Consider the following 20,513-nt stretch of genomic DNA (forward strand, 5'->3'; position numbering starts at 1 on the left):
AAGAATAGGCTTCAGGAGCATCATGATTCGAGACTTCTTTTGGTAGGGTTTACCTCCTCACTTCCCTTTAAGGAAAATATGTGTTATACCTTTCATAACTTTGACGGGAGATGGGTGGTTCTGACACTTGTAATGAACATTCAATTTTATGATAAGCCCTAACTGATAAGGTACAAAACTTCAGTGGCTTAATAGTCTGTTCTTAATATATTGCCCAGAAAGTGCTTTAAATATATAACCCATTTACTATTGATACAGAGATTTTTTTTTTTTTCACAGCTGTTCACAGTGGAGCTCCTTGTGTATGCATTGAAAATTGAACTTTTTTTCCAGCTTGCATTTGGTAAAATATGTTAACTGAACAGGCAAAATGTATTTCTGTAATTCAGATTTCTGTAATTCAGATTTCTGTGTCTGTCCTCATGTCTCCATAGCAATTGGAAGGAACACACAAGTAGCTTTAGAGTACAGTTTTATCCAAAGATGATTACCTTTGTGTGGAGAACCTTTATTTCTTTGACTCAACCTATATTTGATGCAAAGGGCAGCTTACTGGTATTAAAGTTAGTTTGAATTAAATTGTTGAGTCTTTCAGGTTAAAAGTACTAGCTAATATCATTAAATAATTTTTACTACCTATTTATTGTAAGACTACCAATACACTGGAGAGACCAATTTAGGTTTAGATGGACAAAATGAAGTAAGTAACACATGGTACAGTAAGAGAAATTAAGTTAATTTTTTTTCATACATATATACTTATATTATCTGAATGCTCAATTGTCTTTAGACAATATCTAATAATCACTAAGCAATTATAGTTAATAACCACTATACAAGTTAAATTGCAACTGAATAGCAGCTAAAATGCTGATTCGATGTCCACCAAGACTGTTAAGAAGTGCTATGAAAATTAGCAAAAGAATAGGTGGGTTAAGGGGAAAAAATAAAGGGGGGGAGGAGATATTTCCTGTTTTGTCATTTATGAGTATTATTCCTGTTAATTAGGTTAAAGCAAAAGGGGGTGGGGGAAGAAGGGGGGGGGGGCTATTCTACTTCTGTATGTGCAGAAGACTCTTTAAGCATGACAGGATTATTTAAATGTTGAAACATACAGACCAAAAAAAAAGATATTTCAAGTCTGACATTCAGTATTCATGGATAACATTTACATTTTTAATGTGGCATCAAGAAAGGTGTAGTCCTGTTTTTGGTTTGTGTGTGAAGTGCTCTCGTGTATTTTTTCGTTATTTTTTTCTTCTGTACATTTCAGATAAACATAAAGCATTGACTTCCCCACTCATCCTCATCACTTGCAGTCTCTCATTTAACTAGACAGCTTTCCATGTTGTTGAACTTTACTTAGTGGAATAAGTTGATATTATGGTAATATGGTGTTCTTTGCCTCAGAGAGGCTAGTGGAAGGGCCATCTATTGGTGCTCTAGTGTCAGTGTGATGCCAATCTTATGTTCTTATTTTTTATAAAATTTGCTTACATAGCTTAACCTCGATATTTATAGCTAGGAGTATCCATTTATTTCAGTAAGAGGGCAGTAACTAGAGGTTTTTTTGTGATCTTTAGCAGCACTACTAAGCATTGGCAAGTACAACGCCGAAGAAACATTGCTGAAATCACGAAAATATCTGTCGGCAGCCCCGTATTTGTGTTTCACTTCCATGGTTTTGTACAGTTGCTTTTCTTCACTTAGGGAATTGATGTACATTGCTGCAATTGTGGAATAGAGGGGTATTTTGAATAAGCAATTTTGTTAACATCAACTTATATGTGGTGAGGCCAAGGACAAGAGGCAAACTAATCAGCAAATGTAACAAAACTTGTTTTTCTTACAAGTTTATTCCCTAGCTTATCCTCTTGAATATACTGTATTGTGTCTAATAAAAAGCTAGGAAACTTGGACTAATAATTCAGAATTAGCAGATCTTTAGATGTGGAGAGGAAAATCTTAGAAATAACTTCTAACACTTTATAATGCATTGTTTATTTTAGGCTGTATTGCCACATGAAGTTAAAATAATACAGAAACTTTGAGCTAATGTCACAAGATCCTTTTTAAATTGCATCCAGATGTTTGAAAGAAAATCTTTTTATGTTCAGAAAGCCTGGGAAGTTTTAGATTTTTAATGAAATCAACATTCAAACAGAAATCTTGTTGTTTTATGTAAAATCCAGTAGTATTATCATTACTGTTGTTATTACTACTTTAAATGACACTAAAATTCTTTTTAGTGTAGCACATTTTTTTTTGGAAAATACCTTTGGCTTCCAGTGAGCGGGTGGAAAAACAGGCTATAGAAACTGTTCTTGGTGAAAATTGTATTGACAGCTAGTCCACACTAAAACATGAAGTTAACTTCTTTACTCCATCTGCCTTTTCTCCTCCTGTATATCTATTTCATCTCTTTATCTATATCCTGTAAATCTCAACTTTGACATCTTTTGACATTTTAGAGCTTAATCAAGCAATTTAAAATTCTTGCAATGTAGATTTTACTGCAGCTTGTGTGTATAATTTTTGTAGTCTCTTTCTGGCTAACTGCACATATCGTAATGGTCTTTCAAGCCTCTGTCATTGTCTCCTGTAATATGTTTTGTAGCATAAGCCCTCCTTTGTAAGATAACAAAGAAAACACTTTGATCATGAAATCTGGCCCTATAATAGGAATAAGTCTCTTCTCACTCTGTAAAAGTTTTACTTCTCTGAATTGCTGCTTGTGGCACTGCATTTTAGTTTGGACCACGCTGGTCCCCTAAAACTGTATTAAATACAGTTAATGCAGAATAGTTATCAGTGGCTTTTTGCTGTTATTCTTTTATTGAGCGTTTCCCCAAATAAATTATTTCATATTTTTACTTCTAATAATTGAAATGTTTCTTACACATTTGTAATGCCTAAATCTTTATGTCCTGTAGATAGCTACAAATTCTTATTGATCTGTGTCATCACCTTGGCAGGTCGAACTCTGCTGGAAAAGCTCTTCAGCCAGCAGGAAAATGCACCACAAGAAGAAGCTGAAAAACTATGTTCTCGCATTATTGCAATGGGTCTTCTGCTTCCATTCACTGACTGCTTCAGAGAGCCATGTAATCAGAGTGCCCAGCAAAGCACACCCACATTTGATGTAAGTACTGAAAAAGTTTTCTTTTGTCTCTTTTGCCAAGCAGGACATGATTTATCAATGGCTTATCATTCCTGAGAGAATTCTGTTAGTCCTTTTAATGAAATTACCTTTACAAGAGTGGCCAACTATTTTTCCAAGCTCAGGTGTGTACTTTAGTATCCTGGTAAGCATACTTCAGATACTTTAGTATCCTGGCAAGCATAAATTTCAAGATTCTCCCACAACCTGAGTTCTTAACTTTTTAAGTCATAGTCTGCTGTACTATCCTTTATCTGTTGTTTCCATTATGGCTTTTTCTTTGAATCAGTACTCTATTTCAATCCAACAGCTGCTTCACCAAAACATAATACTGCATGTCACAAAACTTTACTACAGAACTTAAAAGGGACGTCTATGATAGGCAATTTTTCTCCACTGAAAAGACTTTTGAAAAAACATACAAATATTAACTAATCTACTTAATACCTTACTCATATAGTTAAGATCATCCTTATTCTATGCATTAAGCTGAAGCTTGGTTAGAAATACTGAAAAAATGATTGGCCACAGATATGAAAGAACATGAGTTTTTAACTCTTTAAATCTTTCTCATCTTTCCTGAAGAATGATTTAACACAACTGGGGAAGAAAAAATTACTAGAATAAATTTATCCAGTGAATTCTTAAAATAAACAACTTGCCTAGATAGCTTAGCTTAGCTACAGAATGACTCCATAGTCCCTCTGAAAGTGTTCAGTTTTTATGTTGTATATTTTTGGTGGGTTTTTTGTTTTGTTTTGTTTTTCAAGAAACAAATGTTTAAAACTTTCTCACTCTTTTTGAAATTAATTGAAAAGAATAGCGTGACTATAAAACTGAGGCTATTCAGGCAACCTAAATTCATACACTCTGTGAAAGTTTTTATGGTTAAATCTCAAAGTTACTGGAAAAGACATGTTTCTTGTTTTTCTGGTTGTTTAAAACAGTCTATCAATGTTTTAAGTTCTCCTGGCTTTACCATGTACTCAGCTAATCTCTTTAGAGTATTGAACACAATATTCTTTTTACAAAAGTAGCTTCTCACTTATGAACAGATTTTATCAAAGTAACAGTTTGGAAAGAAGCAGAAAAGGCTCTTTTCCTAACTGGTATACCATGCTTCATCTGAGTAAGAGAATTATTCTAGTTATCTTTCATTGAGTATTTGACAGGATGGACTTTCTGAAAAGGAGCAGTAGCCTTGCGTAGTGTCATGTCAATGGTGTGTTAAAGGGAGCAATATAAGATATTGCTGGTTTAGCAGTAATCTGAATTTGAATTGGACTATCAGTAAGAAACAAATGCTCTGTTACTCTTTTTATGTGTAAGTCCCCTAAATAGATTATGCTCTGTAAAAGAACATTAGAAGTGGTGTAAAGTCCTGTGCACAACTAGTAGCACATCTACTTTAAAGGAGTATATATTGGTCTTAAACACTAAGATCTCAAGAACCGAATTTTACATGTCACAAAGGCAAGAGCTGCTGCTATTGAGTTTGGGAATATGTTTCTGCTTCAGCCTTGGTGACCACAGTACAGGCACACCTACCTGTTTATTCATGATATGCCTTAAGAGGGTGAAAATGTTTAGACCTTGCAGTATAAACTCTAGTGGCTGAGAAATTTCAAACTGGGCTTCTCATAGCTGCTTTTGATTCTTAGAGTGAGTAAATAACATATCTTGCAGAAGATAAATGGTAATGGTTAAGTAAGGAAATTAAAAACTTAACAATTAGTATGGAAAAAATTTATGGTGATACTGTATATTACTTAAAACAGTACACTTAAGATCTGTGACTTGTCTCCCCTCATGTCTCTGTGCTTTGCTTTTCTTCTTTACGTTTGTTTTTTTTTTTTTTTTTTTTTTACTTTATTTGAACAGAATTTTAGTGTTGATCTAACCATTTATTTCAAAGACAGAGGACTCAGACTAGCCTTAAGTAATACTTACATTTCACCCATTTAGAATGAGGAGATTCATCATGTTTGACCCTGCTCCAAAATTGGGAGCACAGCCAGTCCCATATTCTCCCTTCATCTCTTGAGTTCATAAAATGTGCCTCTAGTTCATCCTGGATTGCCTCCAGTTTGGCTGCAGTCCTTTTACTCAGCTGAAACTACAATCAACAAAGCTTCTGTAACACCGTCCTGGTCCCATGTTTGTCTGACACCTTGCTGTCTGTCCTTTCTCCTACATCTTGTTCTGATGCTTGCTTGTTCCTTACTGTTACTCATTTGGCTGTTTTGATTTTTATCTTAGTCTGGTTCTGATAAAGTCTCTTAGGTCACTCATTTAGTATGGTTTTTTTTTTCAGAATTGCCAACAGTTTTTCCTCTGAAATCCTTCCTTGAATCCCTCCTTTTCTGTTTGTGACTGATCCCACGTATTTCTGAGCTTTAACTTACTTTTTTGCTTTTTTTTTTTATGTTGGATAAAATCCACAATTCCCATTTTCCTTAACTGTGGTCCCACAGATTTTGGGGGTTTTTTTTTTGAAGATGCTAGGCTACAGTTTATGAAAATAATTCAGTAAGCTTTGTTCACTCTATGATCTATTGCTCATGGCTTAAGATGAATATAAACAGATTATTTAAAAGTCCTATTCCCTCACTCTGATCTCCTTTTCTGGATGTCCTCCAGTGAATTTAACAATGCTGAACTCTTCTGCATTGAAATGTTTGCAGTTGCACACTGATTATATTCTTGTCATCTTTATTACTCATGCCTGGTGGTAACCTTTACTTCTCTGTCTTACATTTATGTATCCAACTCTTTTGTCTGTTTTCTTGGTACCACAAGGGAGATCTGTTGTTTTTATACGTGTCCTGAGATATTCCAGGATTCAGTGTGGGCCTCCACATTGTGCCATTAAATAATTGTATACAGCCTCACTTTCTTTTCTCATTGGATCCTGCTTCTTTCTCTTTCACGCTTTCTGACTGCAATTAGGCAATGAATTAAGAGTAAAGACAATTTTCACAGCGCTAAGTTTCTTGGGCTAGTATTGTAGTGCTCCTGGAAGACGGTTTAAATTAAAATCTTAGACTTTTATTTCTGATGTAAGCTACACTTTGTGGATTGTGATGCTTACTTCTTTGTTAGTATATGATAAACATGAAGAACCAGCAAATACCTAATGAAAGCATAAATTTCAGGAACTAGCAGCTGTCATCACATTTATGTTGAGGGTGGCATCTGGTTTTCAGAGGCCTATAACTTGGGTAATTTTTTGATACATTTGATGATGACTGGAAATGGCGTGTTCCTGAAGTATATCAGACTTTTTTGTCAAATTTCAAGTCATAGCCCAAAGAACAGAAACTTTAAAGCTGTATTAAAAACTCAAGAAAGCTTTATCTTCTCTTTTAACAATCTTCTGTTTTAACAATTACTTCTTTCCAAACAGACTGTGGCAGATGACCAGAATAAAAAATTAGTCTGAAAAATAAAAGTTGAACAAAGATTTAGAAATAACAGAAGTAGAGAGGGTTGTGATTTTTAAGGTGTTTACTGTTAACAAGCAGTAGAAGCTTTCATCATAGTTCTTCCTACCTATTCTTCTTAAAATGTAAAGAGTATCTTAAAAAGTGAATGTAGACGGCAGATGCATTGTTGGAAATATGGTGCCCTTTTTATTAGTTTCTCATCTCCTGCAGAGGATGCTAGTTATTGCCTCATGTATATCATGAGTTCTTACTTGTCAGGCTATCCTTACAGCCTTTCATTCTTCAGCTAGCATTTTATAAAAGAAAAAGGGTTTTTAAAAATAAAATAATAAAATAAAAAAGGTGGCCAAGCAAGAAAATAGGCAACTTATTGAAGGATAGATTAGCAGAGGCCTGTTTAGAAAATATACTCTGAAAAATTACTTGCCTTTTGAATAACTATTGCCTGTTTGCCTTTTAAATGCTTCCATTTTTAATGGTTGTACATGCACAAGAGAGCTTCTGAAGTTTCAAGTTAAAGTAAAATATCATCTGAGTTTCTGATGTTTAAGAAATTAATGTTTTATGAAAAATTCTGCCCATCACAAATGACTGTGTTATTAAGTAATTGTAATTCTGTAGCACAGGAGTAGTCCTAAGCTTTTTAACATGTTAGCTCATTATGTTATCCTATTATAGTAAAATAAACAAAAGGCTGAGCAAGCTAAACAGTGCATCTTTGCCAGGAATATAACCACAGGCAAGTTTTGCAGCCACCTGTTGGAGGATTATAATTTTCAACAAGTAGAGATCTCATCTCCCGCTAGCTCTTCTGTTAATGATGTATTGCAGAAACTAGAAAATGGCTATCTTTGGAGTGCCACCAGTAACATGTGTAAATTACACACATTTGCATTAGAGTTTAAACTGTTCATACACCAATAAAAGAAGTTGGCAGTCTCCTATCAGTGCAAGGCAAATTCATTTAGTTATGTCATATTAAGAAATATTGACTGTACTTGGTGTTTGCATTTTATCCAGTAGTTGCACTTCCCACACACTGTGGATGTCCGGTCCCTAATTATGACTTCACATTCCAGATTTTCCAGTTTACACTGCAAAGTCTTGAGCTATGGACATTTTTTTTTCTTTCTCATAAGAGATTTCTGTTTTTTTTCTGACAAGCTTTCCAAGTAGTTTTGTGTGTTTTTTTCTAAACATTAGGTTTAAAACACTTAAATACTCTGTGAAAACTTTAATGATTTTGTGATAGAGTCTTTCTGTTGTGGTTTTGTAAGTTCTTTTGAGAGGAAAATTGAGCATACCTTTGTATCCATATTATACTATTTGTTTGGGAACTTTATCCCTAACATCCACTGAAAGGTCCAACGACTATTTTTTTTATCTGGCACTAACCATCAATATCCTCTTCCATGTGTCTCAAATGCATACTGAGCTTTTATCTTTATTTATTTGTGGTGTCATTTGATTGGGCTAGCTCTCTTGGGATCTTTTTCAGTGCTTTTATTGAATGATGTTACTGTGTTGACTTAATGTTTTCTTGATTTATAAATTATTTCAGCACATTCTGTAATGTAAGAGCTGAATTGACATCTTCTGCAGGGTGTCTGTCTTTACTGTGTTATGATGTGATTTTATACATAGGCATGTTTTACAGGTTGTGATAGGGACTGTCCCTTGTGCAATTTGTAGCTATGATGACTGACTAGATTATCATCAGTTTCTGAAATAAAGCTTCATTGAGAAAGCAGAGAGACAGCAAACATGGGAAATGCTATAAAAATGGCTGTTTTCCTAATATCTCCTGGCTACCTGTGGTGATTCAAATGATTTAAAAAAAATTAAGATGCTCCTTTCTTTCTACTGAGTGGTAGCAGATGGTGGGACTTGGCAGGTCAGATGGAAGATGAGTTAGTACCATGAAGACTTTACTTAAAGTTACCTTATTTGCACCATTTACACCAGTCAGAAATTTAGTAGTTAAACAGATTGCTGACTGACTCCTTTTTCAAAAGTCAGAGAACCAAATACCAGTGATCAGTTTCTAAAGAGCAACTTTCCCAAGGCTTGACTTCACCTGGGAGATCTTCTCTTCCAAACTGCAGCACAAACCTGACAACAGTACAGCATTTTTCAGGCATTCTTGCAATGCTCGTGAGTAAAATGTGGAAGACTAAATGTAGTCCATCTTACGAAATTCATGAGGGCAGTATATTGGGGGTCAGTAGCTAGTAAGACTTTAAAAGTTAACAAGTGAAAATTGTGGAAAACAGCAGAGAAAAGATTGTTAGTCAGCTGTCTTAATCTTTGTTTGTCATGTAGGTTGCCATGGCAGTTGAGCTTGGCTCAAAACCCCCTTGTCTCCTCTTCCTTTTCCATTGCCCAATCACACTTTGTAACACTTTGTTTTCTGTGGTGAGCAGCTCTGGATATTCCTGAGAGTAGTAAAATGGAAACAGTTGGATTATCACTGAGCTGAAGGATTCCTGTTACACTGTTTCCCCACTTCCTTTTTTAAAATTTTAATTGCATATTCATTTCATAGTTATTACATCTGGTCCTGTGGTTCTCTAACCATGTATTTTTCTCTTTTCTTGTTTCTGCTTACTTGTGGTAATGCTACTGTATACACTTTTGACTGAGGTATTTATATGCAGGATGTTGATACGTTTTTGTTTCTTATTGCAAAGAACGTTGCTTACCTGCTTGTTATTCCAAAGAACTGCTTCAAGAGGCATGTGCTGATTAAGTTGACACCACCTGTTTGAACTGTTCACAATCATTGTGCCTAGGATGAAGGTGGTGGTCACCCTGTCACCTCAAGAAATCTTTATTTTATGGCTTCCTATACATTAGTTCTGTCATGGTTTAAGCTCAGTCAGCCACACAGCTGTTCGCTCACTCCCCCCGCTTCTTTCCTCCCCCCAGCTCCCGGAGGGATGGGGAGGAGGATCGAAAGAATGCAAGTCCCACGGGTTGAGATAAGAGCAGTCCAATAACTAAGGTATAACACAAATCACTGCTGCTTCCACCAGTAATAATAATAAGGGAAATAAGGGAAGAGAATACAGCGACTCGCCACCTGCCAACAGATACCCAGCCCAACTGAGCAGTGATCTCACCCTTCTGGGTAACTGCCTCCAGTTTATATAGTGGACATGACGTGCTATGGTATGGAATACCTCTTTGGTTAGTTTGGGTCAAGTGTCCTGTCTCTGCTTCCTCCCAGCTTCCCCTCCTCCCTGGCAGAGCATGAGATTCAGAAAGTTCTTGGTCAGAGTAAATATTACTGAGCAGCAACTAAAAACATCGATGTTATCAGCGCTGTTTCCAGGCTCAAAGTCAAAACCACAGCACTGCACCAGCTACTAAGAAGGAGAAAAATAACTGCTACTGCTGAACCCAGGACAGTTCATGTAAGAATGACAAGCATACCGTAATGCCTTTTTTTTTTTTTTTTTACCTAGGAATTGAAAATACAATGACAGTTGAATTTGTCTATATTGCATGTCTCTTCAAGTGGAAGTTTTTACAGCAGTAATAATTACCTTTTCAAATGGTATAGACATGAAAGGAATTTTCTAATGAAACAGATTTCTTCAGAAAATTCACATCTATCAGAATCCAAACTCATTGCAGAACTGTGTCAGTGTACATAAAAACAACTTCTGGAGAAGCCTGTTGTCTCAGCTTAGAATTTATGGAAAGTGTGATGCTAAAGGACATACCATCAGGTGGTCTAAGTAGAAGCTGATAACCTAGAGGTCTTGGGATGTGGTCTTTCTAGAGGGAGTTCAAGTTGGATGTGTAAAGAGGCTAGATCTAGAGGTTCTTGTGTTTTATAGAAGGCTAGCCACCATTCCCTCTTCTAAGGACTGTTTGTTGTAAGCTCACCAGTTCGACCTGTTCAGCTGTATTAAATGTAGAAGCTCTCAGAGAATAGAAAGACCCAGAAAATAACTCTGGAACAGAATGAGAATAGATGTGGAAATCTGAAACAATTTTCTGATTTCCTTTCTCCATGAGGGACCTAACTACAGAGCTATTTGCCTCTCATATCCCCAGGGTATAATGTGAATCCTAAACAAAGTTTGATGGGATTAAGCAAGAGTGTTCCCTTTTGTTGAGAAGGTTTAAGTCATTTCATGGGAAAGAAAAGTTTCATGGCTTTTTGATACTTGAAGTATTTTTAAAATAATGTTGAGACATATCAGTACTCTTAAAAGAAAAATCGCTCAAGTAAAATGCCGATGCATCAAATTTAGTTAATGAGGGTAAAATGCTACTTCAGCCGTATATTACAATATCATGACACGTTAGGTGTGAGCACAGATGCCTTCCAAGGCTGAAAAAAAGCAAAAGGTAGTGTAAGCTGGGAGCCATGCTCTATCAGTGGTCTGTTACTGAAATTCTGTTCAAAAACTAAATCACTTTCCCCACTCTTGATAGTATTGATTTCTTTATTTTAAAAGCTTCTTAAAATAAAGCAGGCTCCTGCTGATACGAGCATTTTGAGGTAGTCTGGCTCTAATTTCTTAAACTAAAACCTTAACTATTTATGTACACTGGGAGCATGAAATAGGCTTTCTTTCATTTTAGAGGTTGCATGCTAAGTATATTAGAATGATTAATCTTCCTGAATGAGAAAAAAACAAGCAACCAGATAATTCCTCTGTGAGTTTATCTGGTTGCACCTTAAATGCAGTTATACTTTTTGCTCTGCCCCCTGCTCCAGCTCTTCCTATTGGGAGACTGTCCACATCCAGACTGATTGAATGAGTAGGCCCATTTATACCTGTCTGTGGACATGCCAATCCTGTTCACCCCTCCTCTAGATACCTTTGAATGTTTGGGATTCTAGTGAAAAATTCTCTCAAGTTTACTATTTGAAAATAAATACTCTGCAAGAGAGGGAAGTTAATACCAATTTAACTCTGTGTAAGGAAGTTTAAAGGTACTGCTAATGTGCTTCCCCCATCTACTGCTGTGCTGAGCTGAAGAGGTTAATTGTGATGTCAGCATTCTTTTGTACTGCCCCACTTTTCCCATCTCACTGCATGACCTGACTGTGCTCTTTTTTTTTTTTTTTTTCTTTCTTTCTTAAAAATTCATGACTTCTGGTCAGATTTTTATTTTCACCTTGCTAATTCAAGCTTTTGCAACCAGTCTGGGCAGATGTGTACATACTTACTGCTGTTTCAATTCTGATTCTCTTGTAACTCTTTTAACCATTTCTCACAACGGCTCTCTTGTCCTTTGAACTGGAAGCAGACAAACCCTTGATTAAAAACTGAAGTGGTGTTGAACTGAAGGTCATATTACCTGCATGTCTTCAGGAGCAATATAGCTGCCAAAGCATAGATTTAAGATTGCACATTATATTCCTGCAATGGAATATACTAATCTCTGATTTAGTCTGTGGCCCAGGGAACAAACTTGGTCTCTCTGTGTAAAAAATGTGTGACCTGTTTTCTGAAAGCTCGAGCTCCACCAGTATGCCTTCTCATGATTGCTGCTGGTCTAGCTCATATCCCTAGTTCTGAGTCAGCCAGCCTCTTTTTACATGTCATTTGCTCTAGGTCCTTACTTTGAATATCTTACAGTGTTGCCTTCCATCTTAAAGATTAGCAAGCATATCATTAGCTCAAGTAGTGAAGTAATATAATTAATATTTAATCTATTATGTACCTGAATTGTAACACTGTGGTACCCAAGAATGAAAATTTTTTACAAAAAGCCTTTATTTATGCCTACTGAGAGCTGGCTAGGAACAGAGTGAGTTAAAATACAGACCTGACTGTGACTCTGTTCTACATGCTAGCATCTATAAGTGGTAAAATGTCTATTGATTAGGTACCATCAGATCCTGCAGACACTTTGCCTCGCCCATGTTCAAATGCTCTGCAGTTTTAAGAACCAGTGGAAAGTGCTGTGTAAGGATGTGTGGAAACAAGAATTCTTCTTGACATCGTATTTAGTGCACTGGACTCAGACAGCTTTAAGCTTTCAATGTCCACCCAGAAATGAGTCCGAATATGTAAGACTGGGATCATTCATTGCAGAAAGATTATATATTTTATTTTTTTTCCCCCTCAAAAGAAGTGCTTAGTGGAGTCTAAGCAAGATGAAGTGGAAATTACAGATGTATTCAAAGCTTGATCACGGTAAGAGAATTAACTGGCTGTACTTAAAACTATATATAGTAAAAATTTCCTCTGAAAAGAGTAAGTGAGAAAAAGTTGGATGTAGAAATCCAGATTTGTGGATGTCTGTATCATAATTATTAATAATAAAAGAAATTCTATATTTTATTTGGATTATTCTGTTTAATTTCTTGAATAGTACTTTGACATCAGAAAATTGGCTACATATATCTTTTTTCAAAATATTCTAATAACCATGCACATTTATAGCATTATCAGATTTGGAAAAGGAGAAATGAGATGGGTTAGTATGTTAACTGACCAAAACCTAAAGACAAAAGGTAAAGAGGATTAGATTTTGGAAAGTAGCTTGAGTGAGTAAGAATTAAGACATTCAAATGATTCATCTCTTTTAAAGAGCACTGAAGTGGAGACAGGGTTAATCTTTTCCCATTTCAAATGTAGTTTATGGACTACCAACTTGATGTCCAGACCTTCAGACTAGCTTTATGTCATGTTGTTTTTTCATATTTTAAATTATGTTTATAAATTTGCATGTAATCTAAATGTAGCTGTTGTTAAATACCTTGTTTATGTGTTGAGCGTATTTTGATCGCAGTGCAAGTCCCTTGCAAGTTTAGGCTTACCTCTGTAAATTTCTAGTGCATTATCCTTCTCCATGTTCAATAGTGAATGAAAAGAATCCCAAAACAAAAAGGTCACACAAACAGTGCTCCCATGTTGGGTTAGGAGTCAGTTATGAAGTTGTGAGATGTCTTAATATGCAAGTGCTCCTAGTTTACATACTGTATATGCTATCAGCAGGAACATAGGTACTTCATATTATCTTCATAATGCATCGCACCTGGAAAATAATTCTGAGGCATAAATCCTAGTTCATGTAGGTTAATCATACTTCAAAAATTTGTTATTAAATGATTGTACTGTCTTTCAAGAACTGGCATGGGGAAATACTGCGTCCAGGAACAGTTTAACTGTTTGTCTTCCACATTCATGTTATGTCAATATCACCTACAGTGTGTTGTTTTCTGGTGTACTGCTATATAATCCTACATGTAATCTCAGCTAACCCTCTGTAGAGCTTGCTCTTTTCTGTTTTCCCTGAAGTGTGTAAGGTAGTAGACTGTGCAAAAAGAGTTGTTCTGGGTTTCCCTCGATGGCTTTTTCGAATCTTAATTTCCTCTATGTTTTTGAGATTTGGATGGTACAGAAACACGACTAACAGCAAAATCCATCACTTTTTCTTTACAGTATGCACAGGTATGACTCTTCTTTTTACTCCCACAGTACTGGAAATTAGACAAAAACAAAAAACAAAAATATCCTCTAAAACACTGGAGTTAGACAAAGGGAAAGTACTAAGTAACTGAAAAAACTGCATTAATCAAACATGTTTGCATGTTCAAATGCAGTAGCTTATTAATGGGAAAAGGATAGGTTTTTTAAGAAACGCTGAATTCCAAGCTATGTAAAGGACATGATGTGATTTTTATATTAAGCTTTTTATCCATTTATTTTTACCTTTATTTAAGGTCTGTGTATATGTTTGGACTTTTGCATTGTTTTTCATGCTAGAAAGATCTAATGAGTTTACTTTGACCCTGACTGATTGAGGCATCCTCTGTAAAACAAAGCTTTTTACATTATAACTAGCATTTGTCTGTTCTTAGCACATTGCTCTCAATAGGGTATTATCATTCTTATCACAACTTATTTTTAGGCAAGTAAAACCTTACGTAGAATAGAGATTATCCTAAAAAAAAGTATTAAATTATCTTGTTCTTTCCTTTGGATGTCTCTTCAATACTTATTATCTTTGTAAGAAGATACTACTGAATGATAATACTGTATTTTCATCCTGTGACTTGATTTTTTTTTTCCAGTTCTCTACTATAGTATTTGCACTACAGTATTTGCATATTTCCAGATTACTTACTAAATTACTCACTAGATTACTCATGGCACTGCTGCAATTGATTTCTCTACAGTTGACAGCATTATAAATGTACAATCACAAGGTGTGCTCGTTGATGCATACTTGAATTATGGTCCATTTCTGTTGCCTTACAGCAAAAGTTTGCCCTGCTTTTCATCAGACAACCTGAGTGTCTCCTACTTTTAATAAGTGAATCAAACTCAAAGCTCTTGAGTTATAAGTATGTAATCTAATTTAGCCCAGAGGGCTTAGAATACTTTTATCTGTTGGGCTGGTTTGTTGTGTGTTGGTGTTTTTTTTTTGTTTGTTTGGTTTGCTTTTAAAATAAAAATTAAACAAATCTTTTGTCACCTGTTTATGAATATGGAAACATAAATGACAAAAACAGGGTGGGGGTGGCAAAAAATGAATCTGTTTAATTTATGCTGAAATAATTGTTTCTTTGCTTCGCTTGTGCATTCAGTGTAAAAAGATTACAAATTGTGTGGACCAAAATGTTTTTCTATAACCTATAAGATAGTTATATGTAATGAAGCTATATGTCACAGAATCATAGAATCAGCTAGGTTGGAAAAGACCTTTAAGATAGTCAAGTCTGACCTGATATTTCTCTAAGGAAGAAAACAGAGTTCCTTATGCTCAAAAATGTTCTGAACTGTGTTCTGGCATCTCATTGTGCTGTAGTTAACTAAAAGATTAGATTTTCTGTTGTTAATAGAGATAATTCCAAACAGAAACATTAACATTTTTTAATTCTAAGTTAAGTCTTAATGTTAAATCTTTATCAGGAGATGAACATCATAACAAGAAGTGTGCTTTGATATATATAGTGGATATTGATCTATTTGTGTTGGAAACAAAAACTTTGATATTTTGGCTTGTCTTTCTATATGAACTTCTCAACTTTTTGGTTGTTTGTTTTTTCTTTTTTGTTTGTTTTTTGTTGTTTGGTTTTTGTTTGTTTGGTGTTGTTTGTTTGTTTTTAAATAACCACAGCAAGACCAGCTTTATACTTGGGCTGCAGTTAGCCAACCCACACATTCATCCGATTACATTGAAGGAAGCTTTCCAAGGAGAGTTCCATCTGTGTTGCCTCCACCAAAACCTCCAGATGAAGAACAAAGAATCAGTATTACGGAAGAAGGTATAGTTCTTGGACACAGACAATATATATACATACAGCATGGGGGAGCTGCTGTCTTTTAGAATCCAAGATATAAGCTTAACATTTTAACTTCTAACAAATACCTGATTTTGAAGATACTGGATTAGCATCAGAAATAATGTTCATTAGCATGAATCTAATAGAAAATATTCAGCAAAATGAATGCTTTTCATTAACAACCAAGATGTGCATCTGCATATGCTGACTAATTGATTTTACCAGGTGTTGTGACCTTTGTCCTTTTCCAGTTTACATTCCGTCAGATCCATGAAATATGGGTAGTTTTCTCTTAAAAATATGGAAGACTTCAGAAGGCCACTGGTGGTATACTTAAGTTATTAGAGTGGTGTCAGATATTCCTTTGTGGACTCAGCAGTTCACTGCTGACAGAGAGGTAGGAAAAACAAAATATTGAGGTCTTGTTTACAAAGTCAGTTTATCTTAAAATTTGTGAGGTTACTCTGCCAGCCAAATTTCAGAAATCTTTTTCATACATAAAAAAATACTATTTAAGCTGAGAATTAAAACAAAGCCAACCAACCAAAAAACCCTCTTGCTGACAAAGAAATTTAGAAGAAAATGTTCAGCCTGCTTTCTATTGGGAGTGTTGATAGGCAAATACCATAGGTTCTTGAAGGCTTAGCTTTCCTTTAGTTAGTATTCAATGACTCTCAACACTTTTAGGCTGCATTCATTCCCAATCTCCACAAAGAGCCACAGGGTATTCTCAAATTTTCCATTTCCTACCACTTCTTTTTTTCATTGCTCAGATTTGAAAAATTGAGTCATAATTTCAGCAGAACTCTTTGTATTGCTTGTAGACTTTGGGTGGAGTTAAATTCAGATTTACTTCTCTTTGGGGCTTTTCTACCACTTCCTTTGGAACACAAGCTAAGTATTCCTTGGATGGACACCACCTATCATGGCAACACTTTACTTTTACTGGTGTCATTTATTCCAGTGTTCACAAGCAAAATAAGTGATGCCAACAAAAATGCAATAGTGTTACATTAATCTGTTTGTGCTGTGGCTTTTATCAAAGCAGTTCTATTAGAGGTCAACAAAACATTTCTGCACCAATCTCATTGTTTCAGAGTGTGAAAAGGTGCAGTCCTGTATTGTTGGTCTTGTCTAGTTTTTGGCTAATAATCTACTATTTCATGCTATATTTAGTTAAAGGGTTGTCATGCACTAGTACAATTCATTGCCATGTATTCTTGGAAGAGAGGTTGTGTTTCTCAGCTTGGAGGCTTGGGTAATGGTGTGTGATCAGAGTATTCATGAACGTATTCTGCATGGGAAAAAAAAAATGGGTGAATATTTTATTATTTTACTTGAAGGCTTAGCCCAGCAAAGGATTGTGTAAGTTAGCAAGAGTTTTGTTGCTCTAAAATGTAAAAGAACATTGATTACATAAAACAATTTGAAATGTAAAGATTTGTATTGTTTTAACTAATTTGAAGAGTATTTCTACCAAAAGTATAATACCAAAAATTTAATAATGTATTTATTTTATACATGGTGTGTTTCTATCCTGTGTTGTTCTATTTAGTATTATTCCTACATGGATGTAACGTGTACAGTACTTGTCTGTTCCTCATCTCAGCCACTGGCCTCTCAAAACGTGCAAAAATACTAAGAAAATAGAAATAGAAGTAAAATGGAAAGTTATGTATTGTGATTATTTCTAAATGGAATGTAAATAGTTCCAAAAATCTATCTACTTGAGGTGCTGACACTTAGTATGGAAATGTTGGGTTTTGGTGTGAATTTGTAGTGTAGGGCATGGAGGTATAAGGAGAAATTATAACAGTGTTTTGAATGAAATTCAGGTTGATAAATAATTTAACTTTTTTGGGGGGGTTGTTTGCATGCTTGCCATGTGGAAGAATCTGGAGGTGAGTTTCATGTGAAGCCTGAAGGATAAACATTTTCCCCAAGATTTTTAACTGAATTATTTTATGTATACGCATATTGGAAAGGTGGAGGTATCAAGCATATTTAAAGACTTTAAATTACTCTGTGTAGAGTAGCTCTGTTTCTCATTATATGTAATTATTATTTTATGGATTAAACAGATACAAGACTAACAGAGACAACAGCTTGTGAACAAAGGCATCAATTTTAGACAAAATGTTGACCTGGAAAGGAACGTAGTGGGATTTTTTCAGAGCAAGAGTATTCATTTTTGTTACCCATACTCTTAGCATGAGGATAATAGTAGACCTCCAAGTTTTAAGTAAGGCAAGAGGAAATTCTGCAAGGTCTTAGGTAATTGTTCTTAAATTAGCAAAGTAGTTAATCACAGGTAGTGTTTATTACACATTTTTGCTGTGTGCTGTGTATCATGTGGAGCATTGTGAGGAAAGGGCTGCTTAGAGGGGTCAGGGGGTTTGTGGAGTTTTGTTTTGGTTGTTTTTGGAAGGGGGGTTGGATTTTTTTTGGTGGGTTTTTTTGGTGTTGTTTTTTTTTTTTTGGTTAGCCATTTATTAGAAAACTGAAGTTTGGAAATGCCTAGTAAGCAGATGCTTATGCTTATGCCAAAACCATTCTTCAGTTCTGGATTCAGAAAACATTTTGGACAAAATTAATATCACCAAAAATATGATTGCAAATGCCACCAATTTTCCGTCTGAATACCAAAATCTGTTTCTGTTGCTTTTTACAGTATTTGACTTTATCACTCTCACAGTCCAGCACATTGCCTGATTCTAAGAAGACGAGGGTATTTGAAATTCAGTTGTTTTATTGTTTTGCAGATGGCGTTTTTCCACTTACATCTAGGAAAAGACAACTTGCAGGCATAGAACCCCCTCATCCTGTCTCCCCTGTGACTGTCCTAACTGCCTGGGCAGACACTCAAAGTTTTTACAGCTTCTCCTGCAAAATGAAACAGTTCTAACACATTAAATCTGTGTGGATTTACACCCTGAAATCTAAGTTACATCTCTTTAACAAACTGGGTTTGTCCAGACATTTATTTCCTTTTATGAAAAATGAAGAACATAAAGTAATTTGTTTCGGGTTAAAGGGAAGGTTTCATTCATCGTATTCACTGTTTAGTACTTTTTCTCGTTCCTCGATTCCTTTTGCACTTTTGGGTATGTGGTTTGGTTTAGTTTTTTGGTGGAGGGTTTTTTTTTGTTTGTTTGTTCTTCTTTGTGGGTTTTTTTTTTATTTTTTTAATGAAGAAAGATAAAGCTCTCTTAGTTTCTTGCAAATAGATTGTATTTGGTGAATTTTGGTAAACTAACATTATCTGCTTGTGTCATCCTGAACTCAGCTTATGTTTTGAAAACATTTTAGAACAAAACCTCTCTGAGGTCAAAATAACCTAGACAGTTCTGTCAAATTGTTTAATATTGACAAATAGATAGGAACAATCTGTTACTATTTTTCAAAGAACTTTTGAGGAAGGGAGGTAGTTTGTACCAATTTGCATAATAGGAAACATTACTTTCTAAGTTGTGTGTGTACATGTCTTTTCTAGCACTAGAACTTTAGCAAAGAATAAAACCTGGGCAAGGATCAAATTTACCTTAAAGTGTCTCTCAGCCATGCAGAAATTTGAAGTCATGTACATGGGCCTTGGGGTGATCACCAATGCCCAAATACTAATAAAGTTTTTCTAGCTTTGCAGATCAATTGAAGTAGGATTAGCCAACAATGTTCTTTTCCAGGTAATTTGTAAAAACAGTATCTCACACCTGCTATTACTACTTTTCCTTTCTTTCAGAAGAGACATTAATAGCTTTTACCAGAAAATCATCATTCACTATTTCTGTGGGTTTTTTTGGTTGCAATGAGGAATGAGTGTCGAATTCATTAGTAGCATAATGAATTTTCTTCAATAAATTGACTTACCTGAAAGTCAGCCACAAAGCATGGTTTAACCATACTAGAAACTTGTCAAAGTGAAACATAATGGGTTATTTCCTGTTATTGGCAGCCTATCCTCACCCACCTTTGACTGGGCGAAATTCTGTCAGTTGAGACTTGAAATGCTGTTTTAGTAAATAATTAAAAAATTAAAAAAGGTTGAAGACTGTTAATTTGCAAGGGGTAGCCTTACATCGTAGCTGCCACTGGCAATGAAACCTCCCCCTTGTATGTCTCACTTCCCAACATCTGGGATTGTCAGAAAGCTGTGAGGAGGCCAAAGGTCTAGGAGTTCTGAATCCGGAGGTTTTGGACCACAACAGTTTCACTGTTCCTGCAAACAGTCAACAGATTTGCCTGCTGTGTAGTTGTTCCCTTGAAAAATACAAGAAGGATGCAAAATGCATGTATTTTCTGGGCAGGTATAAGAAAAATCTTTCTGTTCTTGGCCTATGTAAAAACAATTAGACTATGACCAGTTAAAGTGGCATCATTAGCATAAGCTGATTAGAGATCTTTGCACTGTGTAGCTGCTGGCATGGTGCTGTTTTTTCTCTCTTTCATTTTCCCAGCACATCAGGTAAGGAAACTGAGCCACAGAGATATTCTTTAAGGTCAGAAATCTGTTGAAAGGCCAGAACAGAAACCAGAGCTTTTAATTCAAGTGCTTATTATTTTTAATATTTAATAGAGTGATTTAATTTCTTTATTAAAATATTTAATATTAAATCTGTGCTTTAACTACATGACTCTTTCTCATAAA

General features: G+C 35.3%; 1 protein-coding gene across 2 annotated transcripts in view; it reads left to right on the plus strand.

The window, feature by feature from the left end:
* The window catches only part of FMN2 (formin 2), a 176,983-nt gene that overhangs the window by 33,490 nt on the left and 122,980 nt on the right, over window positions 1-20,513 (plus strand). For both annotated transcript variants that reach the window (XM_031046248.2, XM_034060972.1), the window contains exons 3-4: window positions 2,976-3,142; window positions 15,703-15,850. In XM_031046248.2, the coding sequence (XP_030902108.2) occupies window positions 2,976-3,142; window positions 15,703-15,850 (315 nt within the window). The remainder of the gene's footprint in view (window positions 1-2,975; window positions 3,143-15,702; window positions 15,851-20,513) is intronic.

The sequence above is a fragment of the Melopsittacus undulatus genome, chromosome 3 (genome assembly GCF_012275295.1).
Source record: "Melopsittacus undulatus isolate bMelUnd1 chromosome 3, bMelUnd1.mat.Z, whole genome shotgun sequence".
Lineage (NCBI taxonomy): Eukaryota > Metazoa > Chordata > Aves > Psittaciformes > Psittaculidae > Melopsittacus > Melopsittacus undulatus.